At 34.9% G+C, this 12823-nt stretch overlaps 1 protein-coding gene across 4 annotated transcripts in view; it reads right to left on the minus strand.

Moving 5' to 3' along the window:
• SSBP2 (single stranded DNA binding protein 2) overlaps positions 1-12823 on the minus strand; it is a 308425-nt gene that overhangs the window by 189304 nt on the left and 106298 nt on the right. For all 4 annotated transcript variants that reach the window (XM_052644049.1, XM_052644047.1, XM_052644050.1 and 1 more), the window contains exon 4: positions 9980-10064. In XM_052644049.1, the coding sequence (XP_052500009.1) occupies positions 9980-10064 (85 nt within the window). The remainder of the gene's footprint in view (positions 1-9979; positions 10065-12823) is intronic.

Consider the following 12823-nt stretch of genomic DNA (forward strand, 5'->3'; position numbering starts at 1 on the left):
CAATGGCATACCATATCGTTTATGTCTCTAAAGACCCTGATGCTGGAAAAGATTGAAGGCAGAAGGAGAAGGGGATGACAGAGTATGAGATGGTTGGATGTCATCACTAACTTGATGGACTTGAGATTGACCAAGCTCCAGGAGATGGTGATGGACACGGAAGCCTGATGTGCTGCAGTCTATGGGTTCACAAAGATTCAGACACAACTGAGTGAAAGATGTCTTCTCTGGGTATGTACCAAGTTTTTATGTATTGTAAACAGATAAATAGTAAAATAACTAGGTCAGGCCAAATAAGCAGTTTTCAACCTTTTTTAAAGTTTTTTATTTAAAAAGGAGATTAAAAGAAGATTTATTTAAAGGTGAAAAGGTAAGCCTCAGAATGGGAGAAAACATTTGTAAACAAAGCAACTGACAAAGGATTAATCTCCAAAATATACAATCAGCCCATAAAGCTCACTATTAAAAAAGCAAGCAACCCAACCAAAAAGTAGGCAGAATACCTAAACAGACATTTATACAAAGAAGACATACAGATGGCAAACAAACACACAAAAAGATGTTCAACATTGTGAATTATTATGGGGTTAGTCGCTAAATCTTGTCCAACTCTTGAGATCTCCATGGAGTATAGCCCACCAGCCTCCTCTGTCCATAGGATTTTCCAGGCAAGAATACTGGAGTGGGTTGCCATCTCCTTCTCCAAATTATTATAGAAATGCAAATCAAAACTACAATGAAGTATCACCTCATACTAGTCAGAATGGCCATCACCAAAAATCTCTACAAACCATAAATGCTAGAGAGGGTGTGGAGAAAAGGGAATCCTCTTATACTGTTGGTGGGAAAGTAAACTGATATAGCCACTGTGGAGAACAGCATGCAGGTTCCTTAAAAACCTAAAAAAGATCTACCATATGACCCAGCAATCCCACTACTGGGCACATACCAAGAAAAAACCATAATTCAAAAGGACATATGTACCTCAATGTTCACTGCAGGACTATTTACAATAGCCAGGAAGACATACATGCTCAGTCAGGTTCAACTCTGCAACCCTACTGACTGTAGCCCGCTAGGCTCCTCTGTCCATGGGATTCTCCAGGCAAGAATACTGGAGTGGGTTGCCATGTTCTCCTCCAGGGAATCTTCCCAACCCAGGGATCAAAACCGTGTCTCCTGCATTACAGGCAGTTTCTTTACCACTGAGCCACTGGGGAGGCCCAAGACATGGAAGCAACCTAAATGCCCATCAACAGAGGAATGGATAAAGAACAAATGGCACGTGTATTCAGGGGAACATTACTTGGCCGTAGAAAAGGAGCAACACTGGGTCATTTGCAGAGATGTGGATGGACCTAGAGACTGTCATACAGAGTAAATCAGAAAGAGAAAAACAATATTGCACATTAACACATATATTTAGAATCTAGAAAAATGGTATAGATCTTATTTGCAAAGTAGAAATAGAGACACAGACATAGAGAACAAACATGTACACGAAGCGGGGAAAGGAGATAGAGGAGGAAGAGTTAGGAGACTGGGATTGACATATATACACTATTGATACTATGCAAAAAAATAGATAAGTGATGAGAAAACACCGAATAGAGCAGGAAACTCTACTCAATGCTCTGTAGTGACCTGAATGGGAAGGATATTAAAAAAAAAAAAAAAAAGTGATGCATGTATTCATAGAGCTGATTCACTTTGCTATACAGCAGGAACACAACATTGGAAATCAACTATATACCAATAAAAAAACAAAAGAAGATTCATTTATAGCATAAGTAACTAGTTAAATTGGAGTTCCATTTAGTAAGAAAGAGAAAATACAAGAAACTAGGAATAGGTGGAAACTGAGCTACTCTGGTTAACACAGAGGAAGCCAAGCACCTTCTGGTAGGATTCTCTCACTCTTGCTCCTAGGCACCTTCAATGGTCCTTCCACTGCACCCCAAAGTCCAGGGAACTCAGCATGAAACCACTGAAAAAGATGACTTACAGTTTTAAAATGCTACCATCTGTTAGCGAAGCATTGATCTTGAGTCTGATTTTTCTACTCTGGTCAAACAGCTCTTCTTACCATTCCTTAAACATACCTAGGATTGTTTAAAAATCAGCCAGTTTTTCAAAATCTCCAAAATAAATTTATAAGTTTCAAATCTCTAATAGAAAGTTTGATATGCATGCTACTTTTGAAAGAGTATCATATTTCTGTCATTTATGTTATGATGCTATTGGCAACATAATCACAGGCAGTGCAACATCTGCCTCAAAAACAGTTAATTAAGGCCTTTCCATCTTCATTTTTCCACATTCACCAGAAATTAGACTTTAATAAAATCACATTAGTGGGAGGAAAAGGGCCAAAGATGAATCCATGAAACAACATACTTTGATGAAACAATATGTTATTTTTCACAGTGAAACAAACTATGAAGTCAGATCTGCTCTGCTGTTTTACCTCTTTTCCATATTAACTTCTTCACTTACCTCTTTTTGAACTTTATGTCTATATGCTGGTTTAGTCGCTAAGTCATCTCCGACTCTTGTGACCCCATGAACTATAGCCTGCCAGGCTCCTCTGTCCATAGGATTTCGCAGGCAAGAATATCGGAGTGAGCTGCCATTTCCTTCTCTATAGGAGCTCCCCGACCCAGGGACTGAACCTGCGTCTCTTGCATTGCAGGCAGATTCTTTACCAACTAAGCTGCCAGTACCCTGTATCTCTATATAATGCAGTAAATTATTCTAAGAGATTAGGTGAAGTAGAATTCTTCCCCAATGTGTTTATAGTTTCCCTGATTGTCTCCTGTTATGCATGTTTACCACTGAATGACTGAAGTAACATATTGCCCTACAGGAAATCTCAGGATCAAAAGTAACAGGGAGAATATCTGATAGCTCTTAGCAGTACTTAGATGCCCCCCAGAAGCCATCCTATGCCCAAGGACAAGTTGATAACACTCATACACCTCACAGGTAAAGTGATGAACGTAATTCTTCAACACAGCTTGCACAAAAACAGAACAAAATAATCAACTTATATTGTGCTATAAAGGATATAAGCTGGTTTATAGCACTTATATTTGGCAAGAGAAATTAAACTTAATCCTACAGGAAATGAAAGCAAGAGCAGAAATAGTATGGCAGATAAGAATAAGGCAAAAATCTGCAGCAACGTGGATGGACCTAGAGAGTGTGATACTGAGTGAATTAAGCCAGACAGAGAAGGAGAAATATCATACAACACCCTTTATATATGGAATCTAAAAAGAAATGATACAATTGAACTTACAAAACAAAAGAGACTCACAGACTTAGGAGAACGGACTTATGGTTGCCAGGGGGAGCTTGGGTGGGGGGAGCGGGCAGGGATAGTTATGGAGTTTGGGATGGACATGCACACACTGCTATATTTAAAATGGGTAACCAACAACGACCTACTATATTGCACACAGAAGTCTACTCCATGTTATGTGGCAGCCTGGATGGGAGGGGAGTTCGGAGAAAATGGATACATCTATATGTATGGCTGTGTCCCTTCCCTATTCACCTGAAACCATTACAACATTGTTTATCAGCTACACTCCAACACAATATAAAAAGTTTTTTAAAACGTTTAAAAAGAATACAGCAAAAAATGAATCTCATTACAGTGGTCCTTTGGTATCTGTGGGGAAGTGGTTCCAAGATCCTGACAGATACCAAATCCGCCCATGCTCAAGTCCTTGACATTAAAAAAAAAAAAAAAAAAGGCACAGTCCAGTTAGCCTTCTGTCTCTGCAGATGTGGAACCTGTGTGTCCCTACCCGTTGAGCTGAACAACTACCAGTATTGACCGACAAGTATATTTTGGCTCGATCTTTGTTTTAGGACAATTAAGGAATCATCTATTCATACTAGAGAACTACAAATATAATCGCTGTTTTGACAGTTTTTATTATCTTAATGGATTTAAAATATAACTTTATTTGTTCCTAGTCTATCAAGAACTCTAGTTTACATGTACTGTTTAGGAGAATTATGGTCCAATGTGAGACTTTTCATCCATCTGAGCATTTACTAATTATGTCTACTATATGCCAAAACTGAATACATATCAAAAGTTATGTGTATTTATTCTCCATATTCTAATCTATTTCTCTCCATATTCTTATATATCCATAAGTTTTGATGAGTCTATCAATATAATGCTATCTCCACATATATTATTCAAACTTCTTGAGAGAAGGTCTCTTTTGCCATGAGTGTGGGAACTATATCTGTTTTGTTCACCACTACATTCCCTAGAGCCATGCCTCCCCAAAGCCTCTGCTACCTGCTTTGATTCACTTATTTCTTTACAAGCTGCCATTTTATCTCAATTTGTTTCCAAATACAAAGTGAGTAAAAGTAGCACTAAATGACCTCCTTGCAACTACATATTCAGTTATATTAAAATAAGAAGTGATAAATACTTATTAGATAATATTTTAGTCATTCATTTATATAAACACAAAACATGATTTGAACATCTCCTGTCAGGCACCCTGCTGGGTAGAAAGAATGAAGAAGATAAATAAGACAAAGTATATTCCCTAAGGAAGCTCACAAATATTAGAGAAAACATCCTATTATGAAAATCTAATATATAGGGACATTCAGAAGATGGACAGAGGATGTTATAGGATCATGGCAAAGAATGCACCTAACTCTCTACAGTAGTTTCTGCACAAATATCTTTCTAACATACAAAAATATTCTTCTCCTACTATTTTATGTACAAATAGGTGTTTTTATATCATTAAAAAAAAACTACCCCATCTCTACAATCCTGTAACATAATTCTTTTCAGATGTTACAAACACTCTCTTAGGTAAGAATAAAAAAAACAGCCACATTTTATCAACAATCATAACTCAAGCCTATCACTTTACCTAAACAGTTGAATGATTTAAAATATTTCCAGTTTAGCAATTAACAGACTACTTCATTCTGTGGATATTTATTGAACATCTATTATTTGACAGACCCAGGGAAAGAATGGGTCTAATCTTCTCTGCTCTCAAGAGCTCATTGTAATAATGCAATTTCATTACCATCATATTACTAAGGCAATAATATATTTTGGCTCTATCTTTGCTTTAGGACAATTAAGGAATTTTCTATCCATGCCAAAGAACTAAAATTATAATCACTGTGTATGTTTTTAGTTAAAAGTTTAGTAGCATGCATTGACATTTTTGCTAAATATTTTGGAAATAAATGAAAGCAGAAACAAATTATTAAATAAAATAATTCTATGTTAAACTGTAGCAGGAAAAAAAATTCAGTAAACATTAATTAGCTCCACATGAAAGCACTGCCTGAGATTTCAGAGTGAAATAAAAACATACTAATGGGGAGAAAAGGAAAGCTAGTCCACTAAACTTTATAAGGTAGCAGGTATTACTTCTAATCACTTGAAATGATGGTTTACTTTTCAATGATAATATTGTATGTATATAATAATAATTTTATATTTAGATAAACCTGGTTTTCACTTAGGTTAAAAATAACAGGCTAACAGGCCAAGCAAGATATCTCCAAAACAATCATCCTAAAATCTCTCTTTTCTTACAAAATGAGTTCTTAATTACTAAATTTTCCTCCAACATTTCTGATCTTATTGTGTACTCCCCTCTAGACAAATCAACAGGTAACACACTTCATAGAATCTGTCACAGAAGAGTAGAAACACAGGTTTCTGTGTAAACCATCCCTACATTTTCTCCATCAGTTCTCAAGGATGAACTATAACAATGCCTGGAAACACATTAGAAATGACAGTGCTCATTCTTTTTCTAAAGTTAATTATTATAACTTATCTAAAATCTTGTTACTTTAAAATAAAAGTATAAGAAGCCATACAAAATAAATTTGAGACACTATGTAATTTTATAAAGCAAGCATATGGTTAACCACCACCATCTCAGAAGCCCAGGCCACAAGCCCCATTTCAATCAGAACCTCTTCCTACCTCTCACTGTCCTGACAAGTACAGTAGTCATTTTCTTGTGTTTTTTATAGCTTTGTCATCCAAAAGTACATTCCTACACACTATTAACTGCTGATTTCTAAAGATATTCTTATTTTACAGTTGGTACTCCATACAGATTGTAAATAATGTATTTTAAAATATAAATGCAAGAAGATAAAAATTTTACTCATTTAAATGCTTCCTTTCTTATTTTTTCTCACAGTAAGTATGAACAGGGTGTTGTTTTTTTTTTAAAGAAAAAGATATTAACTAACACTGCATCTATAATTATTTCACAAATAAAATGATACAATGACAAAAGTCTGTATTCTTAAACAGGCAATGGTTAGAAAACAAATCAAAAAAAGTTAAAAACCAAAAGTCAAAAAAATGTTGCTGGGATAATTATTATCAAAAAAGTTATGGGAAATTATAGAATGGCTCAAAATAACATCTATTCACTTTACCTATCTCTCTTTTAGTATGTGTATTTACCCCAAAAAAAGTTTTTAATGGGAAGTACTACATATGTTTATGACTATAACATGGTACATGAAAACATACGACCACTTCAAATTTACTGGTTTTTATTTTCTAATTTTAGAAGATTAGAACTCACTGTAAGGTGAAATTTGATCTGCTTTAAAGTAACTTTCTTGAATATAAAATATAGAAATAGATAAAAATCATGCATAACCCCAATGTCAAAAGCTAACACTTTTAACATTTTAACCTATTTTTTAATTAAAAGGATTATTCATAATTTACCTTATTATCCCTCTACTATTTCTTTTTAAAAAGCAGTTTATTCTTTCATTATCCATTCAATCTCAAAGATAAATGAAGACTATAAAATAACAGGACTTTTTAAGTGTATCAGAATTTACACATGGAAGTATTTTTTTATTCTAAAAACGCAGTTAATAAATAAAATATTTTTAAGAATGTTTCTTTGAGAACTACCTTGAAATTCAGTGGGTATATATATTAACCACTATTCTAAAATGGTTCCCAGTGGACTCTAATATAACAATATAACAGGACAGAATGTTACCAAAATCTGTTTGTTCCTGTTTCCTGTTTCTTCCCTGAATCTTTCAAACATCATCTACACCTTAAACATGAATCATGTTGATCATTCAGAAACTGTCTACTATTAAGAATTTAGGAAATCCCACCCACAAAAATTACCATAAAAGTGTGCTACAGGAAACAAACATTCTTAAAAATCCAGTTGCAAAATAAAATTACATAAGCCAAACTCTACCTTTACAGCAACCTCCATTTAAAAAACATTTAGAGATGTATTACTGTTAATTAGAGATGTATTACCATTAAAAGTAAATTGACTTAAAAAGGTATAATAAAAATTCCATCTAAGAAATCAAATCTCTTAAAACTAATGTTTAAGATAAAAGTGAAGACTCTTGAGAGTCCCTTGGACTCTAAGGAGATCCAACCAGTCCATTCTGAAGGAGATCAGCCCTGGGATTTCTTTGGAAGGAATGATGCTAAAGCTGAAACTCCAGTACTTTAGTCACCTCATGCGAAGAGTTGACTCATTGGAAAAGACTCTGATGCTGGGAGGGATTGGGGGCAGGAGGAGAAGGGGACGACAGAGGAGGAGATGGCTGGATGGCATCACTGACTCGATGGACGTGAGTCTGAGTGAACTCTGGGAGTTGGTGATGGACAGGGAGGCCTGGCGTGCTGCGATTCATGGGGTCACAAAGAGTTGGACACGACTGAGCAACTGAGTGAATGAACTGAACTGAACTGAACTGATGAAACACTTGATAAAACATGTGCTAACTGATAACCAATTGCAAAATCCAAATAATGATTTTTTTCTAAACTACATTTTCTTAGGACCAAATTAAATGAGGAAGAGTTATTCTTCCTATAAAATCTACTCTAATTTCACTCCTACCTCTGGTCATTGCTTGTTTTCAAAAACCTTGAAATATTTAAGTGGGCTTCTCAAGTTAACAAGTGTGAGTACTCTCTGAAATACTGAAAAATGCCTTATGAACGCAAAATGATTACAATGATAATGGCTAAGGCAATGACAATGGTGATTATCCAATGCTTCCAAGAAGGAGATACTAATTAGTTCAGTATTCCTTTTAAGATCTCCATGGTGAATAGACGGTTGCATCTTTCTATACAATGGGATTTTGAAAAAATGCTTATATAATTGATTTCTTAGGATGTAGATCCATAAATACTGTATGTCATTTACAGCAGAACACTGGTACGCTCTAACGCCATCTAGTTGTCAAAATTATCCCATTAAGGGCAGGCCAAATCTAGGCATGTCTTTCCTGACGTAAGAGACAGATGAGATGAGTATCTTACTCTAGCCAGAATCTTCACACTATTCATGGTTGGGTCTCTGTTTTCCTTTACAGCCATTACCCCAAGGGTGAAAAGGGAGAATCAGATTGTTCAAATAAATGCCGTGGCCTGGGCCCTGTCTTCTCTGCCTTTTCTGTGCTTTTTCTTTATATGCAGCACCATCCCTTTTACTCACCTTGTCCCCAAGAGCTAGTGTTTAGCACACAGCAAGCTTTATGAGTACAATCAATATCCGATGAAGTAATCACAAGCAGTCTCACTTTAATCAGTTTAGTACACGTTTAAAGTATTACACAGTCCCTGTCAGATGCCCAAGATTTTCACTGAAGTCTGCGTACTCTTCCTTGTGCTATGTTTGGGGTTATAATTCTGGCTATTTCCACCCTCCAGTCTAAGGCTGAAATACTTCCTTTGGAAGTAGTGGAAGAAGTTCCTTTTCCTTTTTGAGGCCTGGTTCTGGTTTTGAAGGGTATTTACACAGAATGATGCCACCCTTTCACCAACTAAACATGCATCCCTCTGGTAAATTTTCAGGTACTTAAAATCAATATTTCCTCAGGCTCCAGGCCTAATTGCACTTCCTCTAAACCAAGGAAACTAGTTTTCCTCCATCCCAAACTCAGTCTGCGCGTCTTATGGTCAGTTCTGCAAACAGTGTTTTCCTAGCCCCTCTCTCACTGAAGCACAGTCTCACTGAAACTTCCCAGGTGATCCAGAGGCCAAGATTCTGATCTCCCACTGCAGTGGGCCCAGGTTTGATCCCTGGTCAGGGAACTAGATCCCACATGCCACAACTGAGATTTAGCATGATGTAACTAAGGGATCCCACATACCACAGTGAAGATTGAGGGTCCTATGGTTCTGACACTGAGACCCAGTGCACTGCAGCCAAACAAATAAATTTTAAAAACAAAACAAAACAGTCTTGCCATTATTCAATGCCACTTTTCCCTAAAGAAAACCTACTCCCCCTGTCCTCCACCTTTCTTTTACAATTCTGCTTCCTTGTGCCATCAATTCTCTAAAATCACATTTATAATTCTTCTTAAAAAACACACACAATATATATCACCTAGTCACGGATAGTCCACTGCCCTGAAGAACTTAACAAAAAGTCCATATTTTCATTTTTTGTCCAGATATTTTTGCTCTCTTATCTTTTATTTCCTTTAATTCACAATAAATTTACTTATGGAACTGAATACAGCCTTATAATAATGTAACTCAAAGTTGTAAAAAGAATAATGTAATACTTCTATATATTTTTTAATGGAAATGCAGAAGAACTTTTATAACATTCTTATGATGACTTTTTTGTGGAATAATTACTACTTAATTTTTACATATAGGCAATTACACAAATCAGGCACACTTAAAGGTAAGAAACACCTCTAATAGCTTGAAGTTAGGACTACTCTCTTGCCCTAAGCTTCTTCAACAAGACTCACACATCCATTTTTGTTTCACTTTTAAAGTGATAAGCCTATTTCCCAAGAAAAAAAACAGTAATTCCTTAAGTACCAAAGGAAAAAAATGGATGGTCCAATATATTTTTCAAGAACAGTGGTTAAAAACAAAACTGACAATATAGCTTAGTAAAACTGTACAGAAACTTACGTAATCATGGAAGGCTTTTGCTTCACTTGAATGTTCACATGTTTCCCGTCTTTCTGGAGCTGCACAGTAGAGATCCCAAAATACACTAAAAAAGTAATTATAGAAACATTAAGAAAATCATATAATGTCAAATGAGAGAGCACAATTCCAAAAACAGAAGGCAAATATTCCTTACACAATATGTGTTTTCTTCTTTAGGACAAATATTTATTTGAAAGATTTAAATTCAGAGAAGGCTCTTATTGTAGTAATAGGTATAACCTAGCCATCATTCAGAAATGCTAAGATTTTTCTAAAATGACAATAAAAAAATTAAAACTGTCATTCTTAATTGTCTTAAGAATGACTTAAACATTTGATTGAAATAATTATAACACTTTTCACAACTTTCCCATGAAGAATAAAAGATTTCTTAATATCAATAAGAATAAATTAACTTTATTTTTAAAAGTGAAATTCACTTTTTAAAGATAATTTTATTGTCCAACCCCAGGCCAATACCCTAACCATTAGGTCACACCTGCCAAATAAATATATTTTCTTAAAATATCCTCTGGTTTTCCTTCGAAGATAGGTTGGTCATTTTGAAAATTAAAAAAATCACACACTACTTTTTTTTCTTCCTATTCAAGAGCAATAAAAGCAAAACAGAACTGGCTGGGAAAAATAATTATACTGCTTACAAAACACATAAAAATTAACAATCATGTTTCATAAAATTAACAGTGAACATGAACAAGGGATTAAAATCAAGAAAGCAAATGTCTGAAAGTCCTAATGATAAACAAAAGCAGTTTTACTGATCAACAAATATTTTTTTACCGTACATTTCCCTCTCTAGAGAATTGGAAAGTATGCTAAGCCAAATGGTTAATGGCGTAAGTTTAGGAATAGGACATATCTGAGATAGAAGCTGGCCCTTCCACCTACTAGCTCAATTCGTTTAAACAAGAAACGATTTTCTCCTCTATAAAATGGGGCTGTTGAGAAAATTAAATTCTATAAAACAAGCACAGGGTCTTACAGTAAACATATTATTAATAATATAACTAACACTATAATTAGCTTGCACAAAAACTTAAAATGCATACATATTGTTAAGGCAGGTCATTGGGCTGAGGGCACAGTTAACAATGGCACAATGAAGCTTGGTAAATCAAACTGGTCTCTTTGTTTTGACCTTTGAAGTCTCATTTCATCTGGATCTCTCTCCTGAGATAGGATAAAACATTCTCTAGGCATTGTAACAATTAATTCAGTAAAATAAGATTACTCTTAGAGGCAAAATATATGAAAGATTAAGTACTGACATTTATTTCCTTTTAAATTTCTACAATAAGCAAGAAATACAAAGCAAACAATAAAGACCAAATTAATTCAAATAATTTCAATTCCTGAACTAGAGTGCAAGCAGTTTAAAGTTGTGCTTGGCTTTCCTATATCCCTTTTGGGATAAAAAGTATAATAATTATACACAGACAAGGATACAGCTTAAAGTTTTCCACCTAGATCAGGTGTGTTATGAATTATTATGTATTGCAATTATACTTATTTTCATGTTCTTAAGGAGCTTCAAAGTTCTTAAAACTAAAATTTTATAATGGCTGTCTTTAAATTGTATTTAATCACAGAATATTATATGCAATATCATGACAATGTTCCTCTTTATGGATTTAGTAAGTGGTCAAAAATTTATAAGAGCCAGAATAAGGATAATAAAACAAATTACTAACGTAGCATAACTTTATATATAGTGTTTCTAACAATCCTACAGTATTAGATATATAAAAAAATATAAAAATAAACATTATTTTCCTGAATAAAGGTAAAGAAATATATCCTTTTAAAAACATTTACCCAAAGAAGAAATACACTGTTCTACAATAATAGAGATAAGGTGAAGTCTTAACCACTGGACTGCTAGGGAAGTTCCTAAATTATTTTAAAACAGCATACAGGTATTAAAAATATTCTAGAAAGACTCATAGAGTTATTATGGCCAAAAAAATTTTCTTATTAACTAAGTAAAATTTGTCTCAATTTCCTTTCCAATCCTTTGTATTTAGTGGAAAATTCCAAGTTGTTGTTGTTGTTGTTGTTTACAATGTCTTCCCACCAAATCATCCTTTGTATTCCACATTCCTTCCCTACTCTCCAACACATTTCACTTTTTCCATACAGTCTGACCACTTCTGTTGTTTACTTTCTTTCTTGCTAACACTATTTATTCCCTTCTTACTGTGATTATACTCCTCTTTTTATCCTAGTTGTTGCCTCCTGCTGCTGCTGCTGCTAAGTCGCTTCAGTCGTGTCCGACTCTGTGCGACCCCATGGACGGCAGCCCACCAGGCTCCCCTGTCCCTGGGATTCTCCAGGCAAGAACACTGGAGTGGGTTGCCATTTCCTTCTCCAATGCATGAAACTGAAAAGTGAAAGCGAAGTTGCTCAGTCCTGTCCGACTCTTCGCGGACCCCGTGGACTGCAGCCTATCAGGCTCCTCCGCTCATGGGATTTTCCAGGCAAGAGTACTGGAGTGGGATGCCATTGCCTTCTCCCCATCAGAGTGCTAGCATGCTGCAAAATTTGACTTTTCCACTGCCAGGCGACAGAAACTGGATTCTTATGATAACCTTATTTATTGGTTCATTTTTTTCTGCAATGTTATACATATTTAATTACAGGATATAAATACATGAGCCCAAAGACATTCCAAAAGGTTTTTATATATAAAATTAAATTTTAAAGTTTCTTCCATTAAAAGTTGAAATAGGAAGTTTTAAAAAGTGTGTATTTTTAAATTATACAAATAAAAAAAGACATTAATTTCAGGGGAAAGAAGTTCTT

This window comes from Budorcas taxicolor, chromosome 7 (genome assembly GCF_023091745.1).
Source record: "Budorcas taxicolor isolate Tak-1 chromosome 7, Takin1.1, whole genome shotgun sequence".
Classification (NCBI taxonomy): domain Eukaryota; kingdom Metazoa; phylum Chordata; class Mammalia; order Artiodactyla; family Bovidae; genus Budorcas; species Budorcas taxicolor.